Source organism: Corvus moneduloides, chromosome 3, assembly GCF_009650955.1.
Source record: "Corvus moneduloides isolate bCorMon1 chromosome 3, bCorMon1.pri, whole genome shotgun sequence".
Taxonomy (NCBI): domain Eukaryota; kingdom Metazoa; phylum Chordata; class Aves; order Passeriformes; family Corvidae; genus Corvus; species Corvus moneduloides.
Window position 1 is genome coordinate 2,098,481 of NC_045478.1, and position 24,806 is coordinate 2,123,286.

At 44.6% G+C, this 24,806-nt stretch overlaps 1 protein-coding gene across 2 annotated transcripts in view; it reads right to left on the reverse strand.

Annotated features, from left to right (window-relative positions):
• INTS9 (integrator complex subunit 9) overlaps positions 1–24,806 on the reverse strand; it is a 61,780-nt gene that overhangs the window by 35,945 nt on the left and 1,029 nt on the right. Inside the window, exons 1-8 of one of the 2 annotated variants that reach the window (XM_032103585.1) lie at positions 24,501–24,580; positions 19,811–19,938; positions 15,530–15,590; positions 13,285–13,347; positions 9,503–9,642; positions 7,746–7,832; positions 3,478–3,598; positions 1,668–1,802 (exon numbers count right to left, since the gene is read on the reverse strand). In XM_032103585.1, coding sequence (XP_031959476.1) covers positions 1,668–1,802; positions 3,478–3,598; positions 7,746–7,832; positions 9,503–9,642; positions 13,285–13,347; positions 15,530–15,590; positions 19,811–19,938; positions 24,501–24,509 — 744 coding nt within the window. In that variant the 5' untranslated portion in view covers positions 24,510–24,580. Of the gene's footprint in view, positions 1–1,667; positions 1,803–3,477; positions 3,599–7,745; positions 7,833–9,502; positions 9,643–13,284; positions 13,348–15,529; positions 15,591–19,810; positions 19,939–24,500; positions 24,581–24,806 lie in introns of those variants that run through there. The other variant, XM_032103586.1, reaches the window with a different exon arrangement.

Consider the following 24,806-nt stretch of genomic DNA (forward strand, 5'->3'; position numbering starts at 1 on the left):
AAATGATTTCTTGCTCACAATTCTGACTATGTGCCACTCAAGATATTGTTATCATTACATATTGTCTGTCAAACATCAAAGAGATGATGAAGAGCTGCTTGGCAGCTCCCAAACCCCATATACAGGAACACCAGATTGCAGCAGCCTGTGCTGGTGCTCACAGGGATCAATCCCAGGGCAGAAACTATCCATTGTCTTCAAAAAGCATCTGGAAGCAAACGCAAGACAATGATGGTACGGGGTAACATCTGTGATGTGGTAAATAACAAGGAAAGTACAAACTGAATGTGATTTTAACTATCTGTTAAGCTATTCCTTCTAAAGATGTGTTAGGATAAAATGATCAAAGTGCAAGGGACTGGATGGTAAAAAATGAGGTTCTGGAAAGCGTGTGGGACAAACAACACCATCAGCAGAATGGATAATCCAGGTTCCATCTCCTGCTGGCAAATGGAGGTCCCTCAGGTTTCAGGGAGGTTCACAGAACCTTTTCCTGCACTTTTAAAGCTCAAACTGCCCTGTCTGACTGCTCCCACCTCTGCAGGGAGTGCAGCCCACAGTCCATGAACGGTTCACTCACACCCCATTCCCTGCCACTGGGAGTTAATTTCCTTAAAAACAGGGATTTTACCAGAAACTTCCAGAGAAACGTTCACCTTTGGGAAATGATGAAGCCTGGCCAGTCTGACCTCATAAACTGAATCACCATTTCATGTCAATGAGGAGAAAACATTCCCAGTTACCGAATTACTCCATACAGGGCAAAGTTTGTCCTCACAGGAATATTCCATTCACACATTGTCAAATCTTGCTGCTCCTTCTCCAGGAGGGGAGGAGAGAACACAGCCCAGGATGGAATGAGGCTGATTAGAAACAGGGATTTAGAGGCTCTGATACATTTTGTACACCTAAGAATGGCCCTACTATTAAGGATCATTTATCTGCTGTAGTTTCTCAGCTGAGAACAAGCTTTTAAGTGAGGGATGCTCAGAAGCAAAGCTCTCCAGCAGACACCCACCTTGGGGGAAATCACTTACTGATCAAAAACCTGACACATCTTCTAAATTATTTTTAAATACCTCCTGCAATAATGCTTTTAACTATTTTGACAACTTCTGAAGCACACGGCACTGCGAACTTCAAGCCATTCTTTGCACTAAGAATTTATGGATCTAGAGAGAATTAATTTACTGGAAATTACATCTACAGCACTATAAAGACTTTGCCCTTAGCAGAGCAGGGTGGAAAAGTTGGCAGCCAGTGAGCTATCATTTCTCCCAAGGAAGGATGTTTCAGAAGTGATATAAAGCAGTCTGTGAGCTGTCTGTGAAGACTCTTCAGTCAAATATGGATTTTTAAAAAAAGTCACTAATGCTCTTTTGTTTAACTCTGTTGAAAATTTCCTCTTTAGATTGAAAGACAATTTCACAGTTTTAAGTTAACATCAAATCAACAATAACAAAGAATTTTAGTTATCTTTCCTTAGCAACTATTGATACCTGTCACTTGTCAGGATATGTCTTATCAATGACCATTAAGTCCAGGCACTGATAACACAGTTACCTTAGTATGGCCTCTATCCTAAACCGGATCCCAGCTGGAATAACCCCTTTTTTTGAGCAGAGACAGTTCCCCCTAAAGAGACTAAGAAAAGTCAGGGGCTGTACCTGAGGGTGTGTTGTAAGCAGAGAAGATCCTGAAACATAAGAAACCTTTTCATAGTGTGACTGGATAATCCAATTGGAACTCCCAAGAGCGTAGCCCGAGCTCAGAGGGGTGACCTGCACAGCACCAAACAGCTCCTGAAACACATAGTGAGAGACATTAACTTGAGAGAACCCCAAAAGAAGTCAGGACAGGTCATTTTATCATCAGTGAGATGAATTTAAAAGCAGTTCTGCTGCTCAAAGCCTTTGTGAAGCTGTTCTGCTGAGAATTACATCTGCTGGTTTTACCTACCCATGTCTAACAGGACACACGTTCTGAGATAAGCTTTTCCTGAGGCAGAGCCTCCATAAAGTCTCTCTTCTGCGTAGATTTTATGGCATCTGAGTTCACACTGAACAATGCCTCAAAATGAAGGAATCAACCAGGGTCTTGATGCTCTGCCTGACTCTGCTCTACTGAAGAAGTTTGTGGGAGCTTTACATTTTTGAAGACTCTATTCTTGTTTAGCCAAAGTAAATTGGTATTGGCCAGCAGGCAAGAAGGAAGGACAAGTATTTCTCTACTGACATAAAACTCTGCTTGAGTTGCAAATTTTACTGTGGGAAACAAATTTAACCTCAAACTCACTCACTTTCTAACTTTATTTCTTTTAAATGCTACCTGCTGGTGATTTAGAAACAACACCCTGCAAACTCAAGCCACATTTTAGTTTCAGTGTAAGCAACCAGACAGTTGCCTCCTTTCTAGGTGTCATTAGGAAGTGTATTCCTTTATCTGTACCCAGGAATGTGGTACACTTGTTTGGAGAAAGGAAAATCAGCCTTCATGTACAGACCTCCCTAATGTGATCCACCTTCTGGTTACTGAATAACAGAACAAGCATCTGATTCATGCAATACTAGTAATTTTTCTAGTATTTCAATACATATTTGGATGCCTTGAAAAACAAGGCAGGGGGCCTTCATCCCTCAGAGTGTATAAGCCAAGGCTCTAAAGTCTGATTATTTGAAAAGTTAGCTTGGGAAGAGAAAAAATATGGGTTTTTTCCCCCATAAAAGAATGATTGGCTCAGATGCACAGATGTAGAATTGGAGGAGATGCATCCACACTGTGAGGACAGTCAAAAATGACACTCAAAATCCATGGATAATGAGGAGTCACAACTTACTTTAACCCATATTTTTATTTTTTATGACCTCTGAGCAACAAAACCAGGTATCATGGCTCACACAAGAGCAGGGATCATGGTCCACTCGCTGCCTACAATCCATACGGGATCTGCAGACTATGGAATTGTTGGTTCAGTTCATTCTGGAAACTACACTGGATTATAGTCAACAGCATTACAGACAATAACTGTTAGCTGGGAGCCCTGGGAAAGGAGCATCTGAAGTTCCCATTGAACCATTAGGTTTTGTTTACAATCCCTAATTTACAGTACGAAACAAAGTGGAGGCTAAAGCACTCAAAAGATTCCCAGAAGTGAGATAGGGGAGCTGGGAAGGGGATGTGGCTTAGAGACAGAGAGGATACATTCACTCCCTGCATCCTCCCAGCTCTCAGTGGGCCAGCCATCAGCTCCAAATTTGAGGGCATGCCACCTTAAAATTGGCCTCCCCAAGAGGAGAAACAAATGGATATTCCCTGATTTCACCAAACAAGAGCCCTTCCTGGGAGGCAGACTGAGGGTATAATCCTGTCTTGCTTGCTTAGGTTAGGGTAACTAAATCCTACACAGGATCTAGAGGGGAAAAAGAGCTGGGGAACAGTTGTTGGTGTTGCCCTGAGGGCAGCTGTCCAGGTACTCACGATTTTCTGGGAATAGCCCACCAGCTGGATCTTGCTGAGGGCTGCGTTCACCTCTGGCATGGTGTAACACTTCCTCCACATGGACACCTCCACCGCGTCCTTCAGCGGGGCCGGCAGCAACCTGCAAACACCAGTGGGATGTTCTGTGGGGATCCAGAACAACAGCTGGTGCTGGACCAGCTTCTGCAACCATTTGCATTCTCCAGATCTTAGATTTTACCCTTATAAATTTTTATTTTCAACGTGCCTGGTGCTTCAAAGTGAGGAGCAAGACTTTCTGCCTGCTGAGGAGCAGAGATACGCTTCCCACTCTGCCTCACCCCAAGGACTGCTCTCCTCCAGCTCTCTTTGTTGCTGTTCTGTCCAGCCCTTGCATCAAAGAAGTAGCTGTGATCAAGGTGTTATCACAACTCTTGAGGTATTTTCTCCACTGATGAAAGATGCTGGCTGATCTGAGATGTCAACATGAAATGCACCTCCAGCATTGGTAGAGAGGACTGGGATCTTGGATCAGTGTCCATTTTTCATATCCTAATAACCTGAATATTATCCTAATAATCTGAAACAATCTGGTGATTAAAATGCAGGTATCAGAACACAAGCAGGGATGGCTCTGCCCTGATTTTTGCCCCTGGTCTTTTCCGAGAGCACGTCTCCCTGCAGCTCAGCCTCCCTGCCTTCAATCCCACTTCCCTCCCGAGTGCCCTGGCAGGGATACACAAGCTGACATTGCAGAGCTCTTTGAAATCCCCTCCACGGAAGTATTTAAGATGTTTTACACCAAAGTAAGATCCATCCATTCTGCTCCTCACAGACACTGCAAGTCAGCTGGCCGGCGTTGTCAAGGGAAGAAGTGAACTATAATGTCACAGGCTGGAAGAGGGATGGCTAACTTCTGGGAAATAAATCTTCCTTAGCAACATGAACTAAGGCAGGAAGCAGCACAGCTGCCAAATGCATAAGAAGAATAGGATTTTTTTTTGTATATTAAACCAATGCTAAATCAAAGGCTAATTCAAACCAATTTCCAAAGATTTATGGAAATTGGTCAAGTTTCTTTGATCAATTTGTTTAAAGGAATTTAATTTATTGTTATATCTACTAGGTCAGTGAACTCCTCCATAATTTAAGATACTGAAGAAAGGATTAAGGGCAGCTCTTGCCAAGACCACAGCACAGGACCAGAGCGATAACTGTAATTCCAGCACATGCTGGCTGAAAGCACTCCGTGCTTCAGGAAACAAACAAAGCCTTCAAGGTCTTTGTTGGGAAGTCGTAAGCAACAAAAGGCCACACAATGTGGAGAGTTGTCCACCACTGCACTGAAGCAAATTGCCTGTAAAAGCCTTTAACCTACCATAAGAAGCATTTAGTGTTGGATGCTTTCAGGAGCTGCTCTTCTGGGAAGAGGAAAATGTTTCTCCAGGTAATGGAGAAAGTGGGGAATTATCCTTGGTGATTGAAGTAAGTTTCTCTTAGCCTTGACTGGCTACACTGTGAAAATACTCTGATCCCTGGCAGAGACCAGTGGCACCAGTCTCCAGTGGTTTCCTGTGGCTGAGTGGCACAGATACAATGAGGTGCTGGTCCCTCAGATGTGCCCCTGTCAGCATTCAGTCTGTCATCTCACTTCTAAAATCTCTACGGAGTTACCAGAGGATATTTTGTGGTCTGGAGTAAATCTACCAACACCATGGCAACATCCTGTTATGGATCACCTCACAACAACCAGATGTATGAGGGCAGCTGCTGGGACAGCCACAGACAGGGAGGTACCACAAATCCACATGGTTGAGGGTGCAAAATTCATGCTTAAAAAATGGAGGGATCTGTATTCTTCTCTGGGATCTGCACAGAGACAGTCCTCCTGGTCAATGCAAAGGGTGACATTTCATGTATGACTTAAAATCCCAGAACTGTTTGAAGGGAGAGGAGGACGGCAGCACCAAACTACATCAGACCCCGGCCTCTCTCGTGCCCTGCTCAGCCTCAGGAAATAGCCTGTTTCAAACACTTTAAAACATATAGGAAACCATCAAACAAGAAGTCAACAGAGTGCCTCTCATAAGGCAAACTTGCTCTTTACCCCCTGAATCCCAATCAGTGTGAAAGATATCCTGGCTGACATCTACAGAGCTTCCTCGAGACTGCTCATTTGAAATAAAACCCAGTGGCAATAAAACTGGCTAAGCAATTAGTTCAGACTGGATCTGATAATGGAAAAATGTAAACCACTATAATGAACTTATTATATTTTATACAGTATTTGCATTTAAAATGCTCCAGTGCTTTATCTAATGAAGATGATAATACTTTGTGTTTTATACTAACTGTTTGGAGTAGAACCAGCTGAACTGTAAAGCAGTAATGGGGATTGATCAGCCTGAAAAATTAAAGTTAGACTCAGAAGTAATAAGTATTCTGTTCTAGCAACAGCCAAGTAAGAAAAAAAACCCAATTCATCAAGATCACATTTTCTTAACTAACGGATGTCAGTCCAATCCTGCATGTGCCATTAGCCAGGTGCTAATTTGTGGATCAGTGGATGTTTGCTCACGTGGTCTAATAATCAGTTCCATTCACTCCTGCGTGACACTTGTCACCAGGCATCTCAAAACACTTTGCAAACATTAATTAAAGTCCCCGTGTGCCCTCTGTGCTGGATGGGAGCTCTGTTTTACAGATGTACAGGGAGGTGAACAGGGAAACTCAGAGCACAGGTGGGGCAGAGGTGGAGTTCACATTTGTCCCCTTGTTCCAGCTCAAAGACAACATTGGTTCATACCAGCAGAGTTTTTAATACACAAATTTGTTTTATTAAACAGATGTTTAGTACCTCCTACCTCCCTGCTACCCCTTTACAACAGCTGCTTGATGGAACTATGAATTCTGGGGGACATCCCCAGCAACAGGAGAGAGGAACATGTATTTTAAAAAACACTTCAAGGAAAAAAAGGCTCCAGCCTTCTACAGCAGCTGAATGAGAACAAAGATTCCCTCTCTGTGTTCTCCTCTGGAATAATCAGCAGCATGCAAAGTGCCAGGCAGCACTTTCCCTAAAATATGACCACCAGGAAAGTGACATTATATGAGCTGCAAGATATATTATCCTCCTTTAAACCATGCATACAAAACACGCCTGGTGTGACAGGAATAATGGCTCCAGTCCTCTCTCTTCACAAACTGGGAGCTTCAGCAGTGGCTCTGGGCAGGCAAGTGGACCCCAACATTTAAAACCCCCACTATTCTGAAAATCCTGCTAAACTTTATTGTATTTAGTTTTGCTTTACATCTGAGTTCTACCTGCCTTCTTCAGAAGCATGAGAGTTACAGTGTAAAGACTGCTCCTAAATTCAGCAGGGAAACTCAATATACAGCTAAAACCATGGCAATTTGGATTTTTAATTTCTTTGCTTTGTGATATTGGAAAATATCAAGGCTGCTCTTCTAATGTAAGAAATAATTCACTTTAAGGAAACTTCTAAATCAAGCCATCTTAAGAATTAGGAGTATAAAATGGGAGATCAATTAAAAATGCACAAAGCAGCTTTTAAAAATAACTTTTTAATCAACCAACTCTATCTTTAAAATGTGCTAAAAACGAAACTGTCTCCTCCAAGGAACATGTTGTGCACCTAAAATTGTTTTTATTCCCAAGGAAAGCATCAGCTGCCATTAATAAAGTGTATGGATAATTTTTAGATTCCGTAGGCTTTCAAAAATTCTGAACATCTTGTTTTGATGTATAGCTGGAATAATGGACACAGTGCTGCCAAATAACCTTTTAAATTCAGATTTTAATTTGTTTTTTAGCCTTGGAAAGCCAGAAACCCCACCTCTGCTGTGCAGGTGTAAAAGAAGATAGGAAGAAAGGTAACGCCAGTGACCTCCAACAGCTGTGTCTCAGCTTTCTTAGTATGTCAGCAAACATGGAAATAACACTTAAACTATTCCAATGCAATATCATTAAATAGCCTAGTAATTTCAACAACTTTTTATGATATTAATACCAAAATCTGCTGGGTTTATCTTCCATTATGGAGCTGAACTGTGTGAGGGGAGACCAGGGGAGGCTTTGCTGTTCCCACGTTTCTCCAAGAAACGAATTTGTGAGGTTGGAAAACCAATAGTGTGCAAATGATTAAAGAAATAATCGACCTAAGGAGTCACAGCAGCAAATCTCAAATGGTGGGAGCAGAGCCATCCTTACAGTGAATCCAAACTTCGGTGTTTTAGGACAGTCACCTTTCCTGGGACTTGTTCCTTACCTTTGTACCTCCTTGTTTTTCCACATGGAGGCAGACTGAGCCTTTGGCACGCGTTCAATGGAATTCACCAGTTCTTCCATGAGGAGCCTGAAAGCATAAACCTAAATTAGCACTGCCTCCTCTCACACAGGAGGGAACTTTGGCCCAAATCTTTCCAAAATACCACAGAAATTGTAACACTCTCAGGCAGTTTGAAGGAGGGGTTCTTCCCACAGAGGCCATTTCCAGCACTACCCCTGTTGCTCCACACGGAGTGTTTCCAATTCCATCTGCCCGCTTGCAACAGAGGAGGAGATGGCCCACTGGGTTATGGGCTATTTGGAAAGTGCAAGATAATTTCCTCATTACTGACTGTTTGTGAGATGGAATGAGACAAAATACACAACAAAAACTCCTCAACTGATGCCTGTTTATCACTTAGGGGAAGCCGAGCATGTTGTCAGAGCGAACTCTCCTCATCTACCAACGCATATTTGAGACAGGAAAAGGTGTCAAGCATTAGAAATTGTCACTGCAGATTTCCCTGCCCAAAACTAAACAGCATTTGTGATTGTGTGCAGAGTTTCCCTTGAAGGTAGGAGCAGAAGGACAGCATCTGGAATGACTTGGGATGGTGAGAACCACACCAGTGCACTCTCCCACGACTGTGCTTGTTATCTCCAGCTCTGGACCAGCAAAGCCCAGAGGTCCACTACTCATTCATATTTACACGATTCCTTTCACCTACAAGGGCCTTCAGTTTCTGTTTGCTTTCACACGATGGGGGAACTACTCTGGCAGGGGAAGTTTGCACACAACCTTCCGTGGACAAAGATTCCTGCCCTAAAGTGCTTACAGAATAGTCCAGATAGCAGGGCCTAATCTGGCTCCTAATTACTGAATGTGGCAGCTGCTCTGCATGAGAAAGGAACAGAGCACAAGTCCAGTCAGGCCTCATCAAGGGACAAACCTGCAGTGTTTGGTGCTGACCCATCCAGACAACAAGACAATTTTGTAAGAACAGACTGGCACATTTGATGACAATTCTGGTTTTGACTGCACTGTCAGGTGTTAGATTTTCTACCTCAGTCTCCTATTTCTGCTATTTTTCTTAGTGCTTCTCTCTGGAGTGCAGAGCTCACATAGCTCAGCTGTCATTTGAGATGAAGTCAGCTTGGATTCCTTTCCGTGGAGTGAAGTGTGATTATAGGGAATCATAAAATCCTAGAATGGTTTGGGTTAGAAGGGACCTGAAAGACCATTTAGTTCCAACCCCTGACATGGGTACAGGCACCTTCCACTAGAGCCGGTTGCTCTAAGTCCTGTCCAACCTGGCCTTGAACATTTCCAGGGATGGGGCAGCCACAGCTTCTTTAGGCAACAAGTCCAGGTTTTGAGGTTTTTTTCTGATTGGAAAGACTCCTTTTGTTTACAGGGAGCAGAGAGGAGCAGGAGAGCTCTTTGATCCACGGGTTTTGAAGATCTGAAGTTGCCTATATGGCAATTACTGCTTGAGGTGTCTCAACCCACTCAAGTTCCACTGTCCCGCATCTACGGCCTGGACTCAACACAAAGCACCTGCTGGAAATGTTGATGGTTCCAGAGGTTGGGAAACATGGAGTTAACACATTTGCAGCACTAAGGACTTGGCTGGCGTTCAGCTCCTGCCTAAAAGCCTCTTCGGAACATTAGACACCGCTCCTCTCCCCACATTGTCCTTTACACCTTCTCCTCAGCAGTGATGAAAGAGGAGCAGAGAATATGAAGGGGCTTTTTACCTGCCAATTTGAACAGTGGGCTCGGTGGCATAAACTGTTCCAGTGAATCCTGTGTACTCTGTGATGTAGGGCAGTGCCATCATGCAGTGATAGTTGGAGATCAAGATTACATCCACCGTGGAGAGGTCAAGCAGTTCAGTCTGAAAACAGAGGGGAGAGATAAGCAACTTGTAACCCTTTCATGCAGTTTAAGCAATGGCAGAAAAACTTCTTATTCTTTTTTACTTTATATTGCAGGAATGTAACTGGTTTATAAAAGCATGTCTCAGCTGTGGCAAAGATTAATGTTGCCTTTAAATGACAAGATTTATTTTAAAAGTCCCCTAAAATGATTCCCTTCTCCAACCTGGAAAGGAAACCATGTCCTGGGCTTGTCTGTCTTTCAGGTGATGAAATGGCTGCTGTTATGAGATCCATGATTATTTTACTCTTATCCAAGAATTGATGTGTGCAACTCCTGAGGGAGGAAGAGACACCAAAACTTCTGCAGCAGTGATTTAGGGTGTCTAATATTTTTTTATGCAGCACATCATACTGTACCCCAAGAGAGAGATGAATGAAGATTGTATTTATTCATATGCTTAAAATAATCCTCATCTTTGCCCAAAGTAAATGCTTGGCATCTTTATCATTCACATTTTCTGCAGCAGGAGATGAAGCCCATTCACAGGATACAACAAAATGGATGGGTGGGCCCAATTTGTTTTGATGTGACAGTTTAGACAAGAGTTCTGAGAGTGAAAGAAGACTTCACACATTGTTAAAAGAATTTTAATTAGAAATATTTACTGGTAATGCCGTAACACAGATGGTGTCAAGTCAGAAATTTACAAGATTACTGACCTCTAACTCAGTCATTATAGAGCAGCTAATGGAATTCAACACTCATCAAGCACATATTATCTGATTACAAGGCTTGGTCCAGCAATTTGAATAAAAAAGGCAAGAAAGTAGGTCACTCTGCTTTGCAGAGGGCTGACACAGTGCTCTAGCAGCTTAACTCCTCGCTAAGCGCTCATGATTTCAATCCATGATCACAGCTGATATCAGAGCCATGTTCTCCGAGCTGAGAACAGCAGGTGAAACACCATCCTCAGATCCACGACAGGGCACCTTTTATTTTCCTGAGCTTCCAGGCAGGAACACACTCCCTGCAAGGTATCAAAGGATCCACTGATGCCTGCTCCTGCCAGGGCTCGGTTTGTCCATGCCTTGGCTTCCAGCTGCATCCAGACCGCACCGGATCAAATTCTGGAATGGTTTGGATGGGAAGGTCCTTCAAGACCAACTTGTTCTGCCCCACCTGGGCAGGGACACCTTCCACTAGCCCAGGTTGCTCCAAGCCCCATCCAGCCTGGCCTGGGACACTGCCAGGGATCCAGGGGCAGCCACAGCTTCTCTGGGCAACCTCCAGTTGTGTGCCAGGGCCTCCCCATCCTCACAGCCAACAATTCCTTCCCAATATCCCATCCATCCCTGCCCTCTGGCAGTGGGAAGCCATTCCCTGTGTCCTGTCCTTCCACATCTCTTGTCCCAAGTCCTTCTCCAGCTCTTCTGGAGCCCCTTTAGGCACTGGAAGGGTCTTTCAGGTATCCCTGGATCCTTCTCTTCTCCAGGTGAGCACCTCCAGCTCTCCCAGCCTGGCTCCAGAGCAGAGGAGCTCCAATTCTGAGCTGAATCCCAGCCCAGGAGAGCCATCAGGAGGATGCACACCATCACTTTCCAACCTTAAGCATGCCACATCTCAGCACCCTAGAAGCATTTACTAATAGGATGAAAAGGGTGTCAAAAACAAAATAAAATCTTCCCTAGGGCTTGCAGCGATCCCACTAAAGTGCCTTTGAGCTGAAGAGGCTTCAAAATGTGTCTTGAATGTGAAGTGAGAGAGCAGAAGGTTGCCAAGCAAAGAGAGGGCTGCACCCTGCACTCTGACATGTGTGAGTGTACTCTGCTGCCGAGACAGCCTCTTATCACCTTGTGGCTGCTGGATGAGATCCAAATCTTGGCTTGCTTTGGCAACGGTGTTCCTGGAAGCGATACCGGCTAACTGCTTCTGCAGACAAGTTTCTTCAAAAGAAGTGCCATGGAAGGAGACAAAGTAAAAGCCTCTTTCACACAAGCTCCCTTTTATCCCATGCTGCCAAACAGCAGCAACATTTCCACTCTGTTTTCAGCTGGCCATGACTCCTGAATCTCCTGCAGACAGGTGAGCTCAAGGTGTGAGCTGGGTATCACAGCAGATCTCTTCTAGTGCTCACAGAGGAGATGTGGCATCTGTTGGGAACTTTGGGAAACATCTGAGAGGCCATTTTTAAAGTCCCTGCAATGGTGACATGTGCAGTTGGTTGCCATCTTCTGGTTGTAGGATGGGCTGCTGGGAAGCAGCTTCATGCAGGGATAACAGGGGTAAAACGAAGCAGTGACTCCCTGTCTGTCATATTTAGAGCTACACATGTGGGTATTTTCCAGCCCAAAGTAACCAGAAACCCTGGCTGAAGCATCCTAAACCCCAGCAGATTATCATTCCAAGGGGAATCCAGCACATCAAGCCTGTCCTTCTCAAGATGTGGGCCATAATGGCACTTTCTACACACACAGATACTTCCCACATCCCTCAGTTTCACAGGACAGTAACGAAAAGGCTCACAAGAACCCAGAATTATTAGGATTTTTGGTTGGTCTTTTTTGGTATGATTGGATTATGACCATTCCAGTTGCATTGGAATGGTTATAATCTGTGGGAATCACTTGCCAAAACCAGTACCAGAGCTGACAACTTGTTTGGAAGAATCAAGATGACAAGAGTGATGCCAGGGGTGAGTTCCATGGGATCCAGACAGAGGAACAATATTGCGAGAATCTCAGCAAGCTGAAAAGAACCTTCCAGGAGTGTTTTGTGCTTCCTGTCTACAAGGGCAGACAGAAACGGAAAAAAAAAATTGCTGCCCAAAAGAAACTGTGTCTGTCTTTGAAAGCCAGAGAAAACATCCCACCGTGAAATGAAAGAACTGATGTTATCACACTCTGAACACACTGAGGAAAGGGGATATTATTCCCATGCTACTCTCCATAATTCATGCCCACCTCTCTCTGCTCAGCTTTTTACATCTTCAGTTCTCCTACAGCATTCCCCTGATCAGTCAGGTAACCCCAGCTAAACCAAACATCTTCAACAGTCTTGCTTGCTTATTTTAAATCCAGACATTACAGTAAAAACCAGCTTGAGCAGCCACTTGCAGCCATGCCCGTGGACATGAAGGCACAGCTCTTCCCTCAAAGAGGCAGTAAAAGTTTTTAACCTGAAAGTGCTGCTGGCAGAAGTGCAGCCCAGCAGAATCCAACCTGGCCTAACCACAGCTGGCTCCCCAGGGAGCACCACTGGGCATGTCCTGCCTCTGTGGTTGGAGACAAGCAGCTTTCCTTGCCTTCATTCCCTGCCCTTATCTAGATCAGCACATGGATCCTGCCAGTCAGCCCAGCTCAGTCAGGTTGTCTTTGGAAAGCCCATAAAAAAGGAAAGTTAAGTCTTATTCTTGCGTGAGACATTGATTTGCTCAAGGAGACCTTCCATGTCTCCCAAAACCACTGTTGAGAAGGGTTGTTTCCATCCTTTCAGTGTCATAGATCCTGGAGGCACCTTAACCACACAGAGTTTTAGCAGTATTACTTACTGAGTATTAATAAATTAGCAGGAGGCTAATAATAATAATAATAATTTAGCAAGTTTCTTCCATGCGATTGAATGGAGTCGGATTTTGCAGTAAGGCTTTGAACAAACTCACCTCTGGTAAGCAGAATTCAGGCACAGAGTCTACAAACACATGGCCAGAGCACTCCTTTAGCTCCTGTAAAAAACCACACCAACACAGGAGACACAAAAATACAACACGGTGTGACTCCAAGCCAGCACATTTTGGATTTTCCAGACATTTTCTTTATCACAGGTAATTTCCAGCCCATTACTACACGACATTTATCCCCCTTCTAGACACAATTTGGTGCAGGCAGATCTGCTAAAATTGCTTTCATGCCAGATGCTTGGTACTTGAAAAGATCAGATCCTCATTGGGAAGGGCAGAGAAGCAGCCTCTGGTAGGTAAGGAAAGAGCTCTGGTAATCACCAGGAAGGCAAGTTTGGAATTTAGTTTTGGTTCCAAACAACATCCAACCTTTTCTGTCTTTTTAGGACCAAAATACAATTTTTAGCCCATCTCGGAGCGTTTGATGAAACAGCTTTTGAGGATCTAATCTCCACAAGGCACTTTTTGTTAATCTCTATCCCCTATTTTCTTTCTCTTTTTCAAGGCTAACATCAAAAACTTTTGTCACATGAAAAGTCACATTCTTCAGGATTATATATGCAACAAAAATATTCCCAACTCTACTGCTAGCACAACTCACAGGCTCCCTACCACCCACCCTACCTTCTCTTCTGTCCCAAAGCGAGTGGTCTCAGCCAGCTTCAGACTGACAGAATTAAAGATTGAATCCAATTCTTAATAATTACAGTGCACCTGCCAACTAATAACGAATGAGCAATTACATCTAGTGGCAGAAGTCTCCTAACCTCGTCTCAAGGGAGTTCAAAATGATTAAAAGTAGATCGCAGCACATTTCAATGCCTCTCCAGGACTGAAGTTTTACAACTGAGTGCTGTAACAGGAATGTCCACCCCACATGATAAAACACCCCCCTTTGACTCCTTCCCTTGCCTTTTTCCAGCATGGGTCAAAGAATTTACCATTCCAAGCACTTACGGTGGTCAAGGTGAAGTTAAGAGACGCTGCCTTTGAATTTTTAACACTATTTCTACTGCCACTGGGTGAGTTTGGAGGTTTCTCCTGAGCACACACTGCAGCAACAGCATCCCAGAAATTTCAATACATTCCAAGTAAAACTACGGTGACAGTCTGTCCATTCTTTGGAGCCCAAAGCTCTGACACCAAAGCTGGGGTTCAGGAGACACAAATTCCAGGGAATTCAAACTGAGCAACTCCATTGCTGCCCCTGAGCCTCTGCAGCCCTGTGACTGCCAGTTAGCAAGTGCTCTGAATAGAGCTGTTACTATTTTACCAACAGAAATGCTGCCTGAACAGTTTCTTTCGTCTCCAATGAGAAGAAAAATCAGGTCTTTAATCTATGATCTTCAGCTCCCTTGTCTGTAAAAATCAGATCAATCCATTTTGTCCACCTCAAAGCCCCTACAAAAGCAACTATTATCACTGTTTCCTTTAATGTTCACATAGTCAGAGAACAGTCTATTAAGCATTTTCTCCACTGGTACCTATTGCTGCCCACATTTGAAATGTATCTGCCTATTTTACTAACATCTGACATATTTTTGTGTTCATTGTTCCCCTGTGGCAGATCAAGCTGGACGCTGCAGTGCCAAGATTTGGTTGAAGCCTCAGATAAATTCTGCCTCCAAAACTGATGTAATGAAAAGAGGGGGGAAAAAAGAGCAATTCTGTGTCTCTCATGTCACTGAGGAAGTTCTGTGTCTTAGAATTAGGAGGCTGGAGATAATATCCTCCCTGCTATGTCTAGCAGCAGAACACATGTTGATTTAAGAGGCCAAAGCCATGCTTTTCCTCTCTGAGAGACCTCCCATAGGCAAAGCATTGCCTTTCTCATAGTTCTGCCTGAAAAAGGGTACGATACCAACCTCATTTACAGGCATGCTCTGAAGCCTCAGTGTCAGAAAAGTGAGACTGTGGAATAAAAGGCACTCTAAGAAGGCAAAGCACTATTATTTATGGAGCTCCATGAAATACAAAAATATTCACACTGATGACTTGTGCATTTTAAGAGGATTTTTTTATAATCTAGGCTACCTCTGAAGCCTGAGAGTTGCTATTAGCATTTTGTTTCAAAATGTTCTGCTCTGCAAGGACATCCTGGCTGGTAAAGGTACACAGAGAAACCTTTGGGATGAGTCAGCGTGGAACACTGCTCTTGCAGCACAAGCTCCCAACCTGGCAGGTAGCTTTTTGCATGGCAAGAAAATTCCAACCACCACCACAGTACCTTGTCCAGAAACGTGCTTCCATCTTTCAAAACCCAGCTGGGAAGTTTGGACAGCCTGGGGCTGTGGAAAGAAAGATGAAAAATTATTGCAATATGAACTGAATTATTATCAGTGGCTAAGCACAGACCTTCTACTTGGTGTCATACAGGCAGAGAACACCATTTCTGTCTCAGGGAAGTAACAGTCCCAATAAAACAGACAGACAGTTTCACTGTGGTTAAGTGTTCACCAAAATGACTTTTACAAATCATGATTATGACACTTATAAGTAAAAAGAAATAAGAGGATGAGGCATGCAGGGAATTTTTAGTCATTTATGGTGAGGATTTCAAAAAGGCTCAGTGCTGCTGAGTTCCCTGTGGTGAAACTGGATGAATAAACAGAAGTTAGAAACTCTGTGCTCGAAACAACACAAAAGCACCATAAAACTGTTCTGGGACAGAGAACAACAGACAAATATTCCCATTAGCAGTGGCAGGGAAAGACTGATGCTCTGGACTAAGTCATTCATAGACACAGGTTGGGATTTTATATCCACATAAACCATGGTTTCGTGCCCGGGTGTCACCCTGAAGACCTACACCAACAGCTGTACAGGACACAGGGGCAAGGAGGCTTTGTGGTGAACTGCACGTTCTAAGCAACAGCAGAGCCCCTTTTTTCATTGTTTCAAATGCTAATAAAGGAATTTAAAGGTGGACAATGCAATCCTGAGTTTAGAGCAGTAATGGCTGCAGCATTTGTTGCTACCATAACTGAGAGACTTATTTGTATTTCACAGGGACATCTGATTTTTGTGTGAGCCGACAGCTTAGCTCTAATACCACTGCCTGCCCAGACTGAAGCCTATCTACACAAATCAAAACAAAAAATGAGTAAACAAGAGAATTGAACCCACCTGGAACCAAACCCTGCAACAACCTCAGATCTGCACACAGAACCTGGTTGCAATGCATTTTGCAAGTGCTGTGCACTAAGCTCTACAGTTTATATCCTTAAAGGGCTTTCAAATTCAACATCCTGAAAATAGGAAGTGATTCAAGGGCTCACAGGAATGCTGTCTTCAGACTCACAGCAGTATAAAAGAACAAATTCTGACATCCAAGTAAGTCACAAGGAAGGAAAAAGGGGAAATCCAAGACTCAAGCAATGAAGACAGAAGGTAAGAGGTGAGAGCAGAAGGATCTGTCATGGAGAAGCTGTGCCAGAGACGTGCAATTCCCTTTTGAGGATAAAGAGCAAGTTTGAAGAAGTCTGATGATAGAAAAGATGAAGTGGCTAAATGTGCTCCCCAGTGACATGTTCAAAAGCACAATTTAGGAGCAGTAATTTGGAGACTGAGGAGGGCTGAGTAGAATTGGTGCAGTGAGACTACAAGAGCTATGGAAAAAGCAAGAACAAACCACTCTGATATGCAACAACTGACAGATATAGGAGGAGAGGACAGGAACCTTGGCTGGAAGGGACACCTGGAGGGCTGCAGTCCAGTGTCTCAATGCCAGCACAAGATCAGGTCAGTCTGGCTTGTGCCTTCCAAATGCCTGGATCCATCTACGGTTTCAGCAGCACGAGGGAGAGCAGAATAAACTTTACTTGTTCTACTCCCCATAATTTAACCTAGTAAAGGTTTTGCTTTATTCATGATGAAAGAGCACTGAACTTGTACTAAACTGGCATCCACTGAGGAGTGAAGAGTCACGGGAAGCAAAATGAGCAGGTGTGTCTTGTGTGTGGCTGAAAGCAGAACAACAACACAGGACAGAAAGGACTCTTTACCTTGAAGTGAAGAAGCAACACAGCTCCTCCTGACATAGTTTTGACATTGTAATAGAGTGATTGATTAATCCAAAATAGCTGGAACTATCCCATAAATAATGTGAGCAAGTGTGTCATGGCTAGACAGGAAAGGTTAAGAGCTTCCCACATGTTCATTTTACCGTTTTGCATTTGACTTTGGTACAGGGGAGAAAACTCCAGTTGACAAAGCTTTACAGTACAGGAGCATAAAGAGTTGGGCAGCTCCATGGGCTGGTGAGAACAGGGACTGCCATTTCCAGGGCAAGGAGGTATCTAAATACCATTGCAGTGGCATTTTTTTTGAAGAGCAAAGAACTCTAAAAAATGTCCAGTCCCTTTAATGCCACAAACACTGCAGCACTTTCCTCTCTTATAGATTAAAGCACAGGCTCTCAAAATGTTTGCTCAAGGAGGGTCCCATGCCAGGTACGACACAGGACTGAGCTGTGTGGCAAAGATCCTCTCTAATATCACACCTTTGGGCAACTTTGCAGACCACATAGTGAGATTTGCAGAATCCAAGGGGTTCACGGATCCTGCTGGGATCTATGGATTAAAGACAGCAGAGAGAAGCATGGGTCCTCTCAGGTTAAGGTCTCACTCAGGTCCATCTCCAGTTAGCACATCTGGTTCTGAGAGGACACAGCTGGGGAGGACCTCAGATGCGACAGAGCTGTGCTCAGATTCCTCAGGCAGTCAGTCCTTCCTGTCACCTTACCTGGCAACTGATGACAATGTCAGTTCTCTGTCACCCCATGTTATGTTGATAACACACATTTGAATTTCAGAGGTGTTTGGACATCATGGTAATGGACTCCTAATCTCTAATGGTACAACTATGAGTACTATAGAGATAAGGACTTTCCAGTGGCAGCCACATTCCTCCTCACATTTCTGACTTATTTCCACAACTCTCTGCAGGACACCTAGTTTGTAGAGGAGATCAATTACTTGCCCAAGTCCATGTGCTCAGGCCAATCCTTGCTCTAAGGGGTGTTCAGTCACCTCACTGACAAGATTGATTTGATTTAAATCCAAATGTTTGCTCCGATTCCACTGGGCCATCAGGGGTCAAATCTGACATCCTTTCTCACTGAGTTTGAGCCACTTTAGTGCCGACATTCTGGAGGTGCTTGGGGAATTCCAGGTTGTGACCTGCAATTTGGCTGTTCATTCCCAGGGTCTGCTATCAGCAGACAAGGCTGCCAGATCCCAGGGTAAGGCTGATTCCTGCCGCTCTGAAGAACCTCTTAAGCCTTTGTTCAATCACCTCATTTTGCTACTTGTTCCTCTCTCAATTTCCTTTTCTTTGGGGGGGAGAGGGTTGGGAGAAAGCAAATGCGAGGCAATTCTGTCTGTACCTGGATTTCCAAAATTTGCTGCATCTGTTCAAAATCTATTACTGCACCAATTGTTGCAGTCAGCAATTGCACTATGGAATGGGACAGAAATTGACTTTCACACTGATCCCTCTGAGGGCATCTGTTGCCTCTCTACAGCAGATCCTGAACTCCACGTTCTTGCGGAACAATGCACACATTGTCTATTCCTTTCCTCTCCTCTCCAAAAAATAACAAATCATAGGAAGTGCTGGACAAACTGCTTTAATCTCACTAGGTCAATTAGGAAACTCCCTTTTCCAATCGTATTTCCCCCTCTCAATCAAGCCTTCCCTGAACCCAGAACATTCCTCACTTGTTTCTTTGTGCATCAAAGTTACTAAACGGCTTTTGAGAAAACTCCGACTGCTTCGCATCACTAACAGTGACTCATTCCCACCTTTCCAACTGCTAATTTTTATTATTTATTTATTCCATTTACACAAGTCATGTCACCCTAACTGAATATCCAAATTAGTCTAAAAACTTGGGGAAATACAACTTTGTAGTAGGGCACAGAAAGGAGAGTCTCGATCTCCAGATTCTGTTCTAGACTCTGTTTTGATTTCTCTGCTGTTCCAATCCCGTGCCCAGCTGCACTGCCCTTTTATTTATTTAACTTTTAAATGGGAACAATTATGCCACGCAGGCAACTAACAAGGGCTGCTAAGTGCCATTTTTCTTTGCATTAGTCTGTGCTCTGAAGAACAGCCTGAGAAGATGGTGGTTAAACAGGACCTGCTGGGCTCCACGCACTCCATCTCAGTTACCCATTTATCTCATCTTGCATGAAGAAGCCAGAAAGATGACAGATATGTGACCTCACTTGTGCTGAGCAGTTGCAGCAATACTTTACTGAAGCTTAGAATAAATTATCTAGAAAAACCGATCAATAAATCCATAAAATGTCTTCCGTCTACTGAGCCAAAGGACGTTATTTTGATAAAGAGAATTTTTAAGTGAACAAAGTCTATTTATGATATCAGATGATGCTGTTCATTTGTACCCATCCCCTCCCTCCTTCCAATACACCATTTCAGGCAGAGCACTCCAACTGCAACCCAAGAAGAGGCAGACTAAGTGCTGACAGGCCACAGAACTCACCTCTGGACCAGAGGCAGTGGGAGGAAATTGAGGGTAGACGTCATATCCAGCCCACAGTCCAGCATGATGGTGGTGGATTTGAACTTGAGCACGTTGCATGGCAAGGTTGGATGTCCTGACAGGCAGTACTGGAAGAAGAATGAGGAAGAGTTACTCAGGACCTTTACCAGCATGTCCCTTCCCTGTGTGCTGGGCACTGGTGAAGCTGCACCTTGAATCCTGTGTCCAGTTCTGGGCCCCTCACTGCAAGAGAGACCTGGAGGGGCTGGAGCACGTCCAGGGAAGGGAATGGAGATGGGGAAGGCGCTGGAGCAGCAGGAGCGGCTGAGGGAGCTGGGAAAGGGGCTCAGCCTGGAGCAAAGGAGGCTCAGGGGGGACCTTGTGGCTCTGCACAACTCCCTGACAGGAGGGGGCATCCGGGGGGGGGGGGTCAAGGTTTGCTCCCAGGGAACAAGGGACAGGGTGAGAGAAAATGGCCACAAGCTGTACCAGGGGAGGACAGGTTGGATATTAGGAACAATTTCTTAAAAGAAAGGGTGGTCAGGCCTTGGAAGGGGCTGCCCAGGGAGGTTTGGAGTCCCCATTCCTGGAGGTGTCCAAGGAACGCCTGAATGTGGCACTCAGTACTCTGGGCTGGTGACAAGGTCACGATGGGTCACAGATTGTACTTGATGATCTTGGAGGTCTTTTGCAACCCAAATGGTTCTGTGATTCTGTGACAGAGTGAAAGCACACCTAACCCCAAAAATTGCCTTTCCCCCTCGTTTTTAAACACAGTTCCTCACACACCAAAATAAAACGTGATCTGTGCCCCACAGCTGTGTGTGTTCATTGAGATTTCCCCAGGTCAGGGTGTTAAGGGGCACATTTTCTTCACACAGTTTTTCTGATCCCAAGAGTTCAGTGAAGGCAAAATTCTTTTCTCTGATTTAGGACATGTGGGATCTCTTTTTTTCTTGCAATCACCTCTTTCTCCCAAAAACCCAGGACATCAGCTTCTTCCAAACTCAGTCCTACTGGCAAAACTTGGCTAGAAAATTTGAAAACAACTTGGGGTGGACAGGGAGGCAGAGAAGCCCTGCAGGAAGACAAGTTTTATTTTGGTAAGAAACCTGCCCAAACAACTCCTGCACAGGTGCAGCAGCTCTGGGGCAAGTTCTCACCTGCTTTTTGTCCTGCTAAACACAAACAGGAAGCAGGAGGGACTTGGCAACCCCACCTGAATGGAAGGGTTTGTGTATCCAAATCCCAAAGGCTTTGCAAGCTTAATGAGCCGGTGAGCAGGTGATGTAGGGGGCACTTGAGCATCATTGAGATGCAGCCACCTCCTGTCTGGAGTGACAAACATTTAACAAGGCACGGGAGCTTTGAGTAAGAAGAGCACAGAAAGGTCGGCTTTAAAATGCGGGATTAGAGACAAATGTCTGAGTAGAGCTTGGCCACCTCCGAGGGAGGGTTCCTCGGCTCTGAGGAGGGATTTTGCAACTCCAGTCTCCCAAGTCTGGACATCTGGCAGCACAGCCATGCTCAGGTGGTCAAATTTGAGCTTTTAAATTCAAGTTTTAGTCAATTAGGATGAAAAATCCCACTTGTTTGGCCGTGCACTGCACTAAAAACAGACTCAGTCTTTTTCTAAGTCATTTATCCCTTAAGCTTGGGTTCTATACTTCCCTCTACCAAGAGGAAAAAAAGCAGATGAATCATTTAATTTTCTACCTCTGCTCACAATATGTGAACACAGGACTGCACCTGTCCGCATTAACAGACCTCAAGGAGTGTATTTACATACATTCCTCAAAAACCTGCTTTAAACTATATTTAAATAGTAAAATCTACTAAGCCCCAAATATTAAATTTAAAATATCACAGAGGGTTTTGTTTTAAACTCACAAAGCCTTAATTATTAAGGAGTTACATCACATTTTGCCTTTCTTTTAGTAAAGTTTAAAAAAATATGTAAAGCCAAGCTGGTGAAGGAGTGAGGAATTCAGTTGGTTTATTCACAAATGTAACACACTCATGTGAAATTAAGTTCTCACCAGACCAGAACTTTGACAAATGAAGCTATAAATTGAAGTAAATAGAAAGAAATGAAGGGAAAAATAAGTTCTATTTTTGTAGCTTTTAAACTATTGGTAATTAAAAAAGGCAATGAAATATCACCACTTTTATCAGCAAAACGTTTTCTTGCCTTTTTTAATAATCATGAGTAGGATCACGACCTTGACATCTACGAGCTAACTGGAAAATCTTCTGTTTTTCCTTCTTTAAAAGCAGCTAAAATCATCTCTCTCTGTGGCTGCCATGCTGTGGTAAATGCATTCCTGGGAGTCAACAGATTCTTTCTACCAGATTCAAACAAAGTGACAGAAAAATAAAAAAAGCAGTTCTAAATTTCTATACAGCTGTTTGCACAGGTGACATTGCTGGGCCTGCACTTCTGCTAGAATTTTAGATTAGGAATCCAGGAATGGGAGTGTTTGCACTATGTGTGTCTCTAAACATTATACATATGATCATTTCCACACAGTTTATACTTATTCCTGCTTAAAACAGATCCAGAGATTCCAGTTATGTTCCTGATTGAACTAAAATGCAAGATTTTTGCTGCAGGATTTGCTTGCTTCCAACTTCAGCCCTTATGGCTAAAGGCTGGTGCAGCCAACACACAAAGCTGCCTCATCTCCTAACTCCAAAAGTCACGTAAAAAAGACACAAAATACACAAAAGACATAAATATACCCAGCCCAGCTCACAGCTTTCCTGGCAGGATTTGCAAACTGGATGAAAGTTTGACAGTGGGGCACAAAGGGCCCAAGGTGAGGGGCTGATTCCAGATGCTCAGGGCCTGGGAGAGGCAGGTTCTCCACAGACATCCCATTCCCAGTGAGCATCTCATGGATGGCCTAGTGACAGAGGAGAGAGATGGTGGCTCAGACTCGCAGCTCCAAAATATTCAGAGTTGTGCAGGTTAAAGGCAGAGCTTGGAATTCCAAGTGAAGCCAACAAATCCTGCAGTGCATTCCTCCAGTATTAATATCACATGCCATCTTAAAATCTGGGGGGAATACTAGCACCGAGATTTGCCTGAGTAAAAGCACCATTTGAATTTGTGGGAGTCTGACGTTTTCACCAGATTCTGAATCAGGTCTGGACTCCAAATTCCAGAATGGTTTGGGCTGGAAGGGACCTTAAAGCTCATCTCTTCCCAACCCCTCTGCCCTGGACAGTGAACATTCCTCTAGTCCCTCACCTCTACCCTGTTCTTCCAAATTCAACCCAAATCTATGAGAAAAGAGGATGAAAAGCATCTGACTCCTCTCCCCATAACCCCAAGATTCAGACACATCTCCAGAAAAATATAAGGTGAACAAACTGATCTTATAATTCTCAGCCCCTAAATTTATACACAGATCTAAAAATGCTGTGATACAGACTCCAGTCAGTTTGTATTTCCCCTCCCTACCCCTTTCCTCTCTCCGTCCCTATGCAAGACTCTAAACATTATAAGAGCTCTGCATTCCTGCTGGGGTCTTTATTTAAATATTTCCCAGTTTGCTTTTCCCCCCTGAATTCTATCAGCCGCAACAATCACACTAAGAAGTGCTTGACTTTGCAGTGTTTGTCACACTGGTAATATTCATCCTCACACAGATCCTTATCACACAGGTAAGATTAAGCAGGATCAAGCTCCTTGAACACCTGCCTCTGGAATTAATTGTACACACTTCCATGGAGAGTGATTTCCTAGAAGTCCTAAAACAGCCCAGAATCCACATTTCATTCTATGAAGATTTGTTATAACACACTGCTCAGTCTCAAAACCAAGAGACAATCTTAGATTGAATAATGCTGTCACTTCAGATTAAATAAATCAAATGTTATACTCAGGTATGTTGAACACTGCTTGGGTTTTCACCTCCAGACTGAGAACTGCAGCACATTATGTTAAACAGAAATTCTTCCTGGGAAAAAAAGTGATGCCTGAATCCAAGGTCTCCAGAAGAGTTAAACAGTTCAAGAGGGAGATCTAGAGAGGAGACCAGTATCATGGGTCATGTACTTCCTGACAGAAGACTGTAATATCAGAACCAAAATCTCTGTCAGAAGCAAGGGGCATCCTTGGCAAAGCTGTTCCAGGCTGAATTTTTTTTATTAGTATCTGCCTGTATTATCACACTGCAGACGGAAAACGTCTTTATTTCAAACCACGGGGATTTATTCACGTTCCTAGCGGAGCCCAGCAGAAGCCACACGTGCAGCGGCCAAGCTCCACGCCAGACTCATGTTTAAGATTAGGAAGGCTGAGAAACATTTTCTCCTCCGCCTCCCGAATCCTACTCAGGTTTGATCCCATTCAACACTTCAAACCTGGGCAACGGCCCCCCTCCCTTATCTCCCCACTCAGGGCCGACCCCCGCCTTCCCCCACACCTCAAGGCCGACCCCCGCCACTCCCTCAGCCCCTCCCCGCCCCAGTATCACCCCCTTATCCCTCAGTCCCCCCCCAGCTCCCTCAGGATCACGCCCCCACCTTTTCCCTGAGGCCCCCCTCCCGGCGCCTCAGTTTCCCCTCACGCCTGGCGAAGCTGAGACTGCGCAGCCCGGAGGCGACCCCGGGAGCCCCCCCGCCGCCGGGGGAAGGCCGAGCCCCCTCCCCGCCCTCATGGCCCCCCGCCCCAGGCACTCACCAGCTTCATCGCGTCCCCCGGTTCTATTTACCGGGACAACCCTGCCCCCCTTCCTGCCCGCCCCGCCGCGCGCCCGGGGCATCATGGGCATTGTAGTCCCGCCGCCCCTCCGCCCTAGATAACGTCATGGCCGCCCGAGGCATGACGGGAGTTGTAGTCCGCCCCGAGCTCGGCCCCGCCGCCCCATTGGCGCGCCACGCGCCCGCGGCACGCTGGGAGTTGTAGTCCCAGCGCCGCGGGTCTCCCCGTCACCCTGGGGAGGGGGGAACTACAAGTCCCAGGGTCTCACAGCTGCAGCAGGTGGGG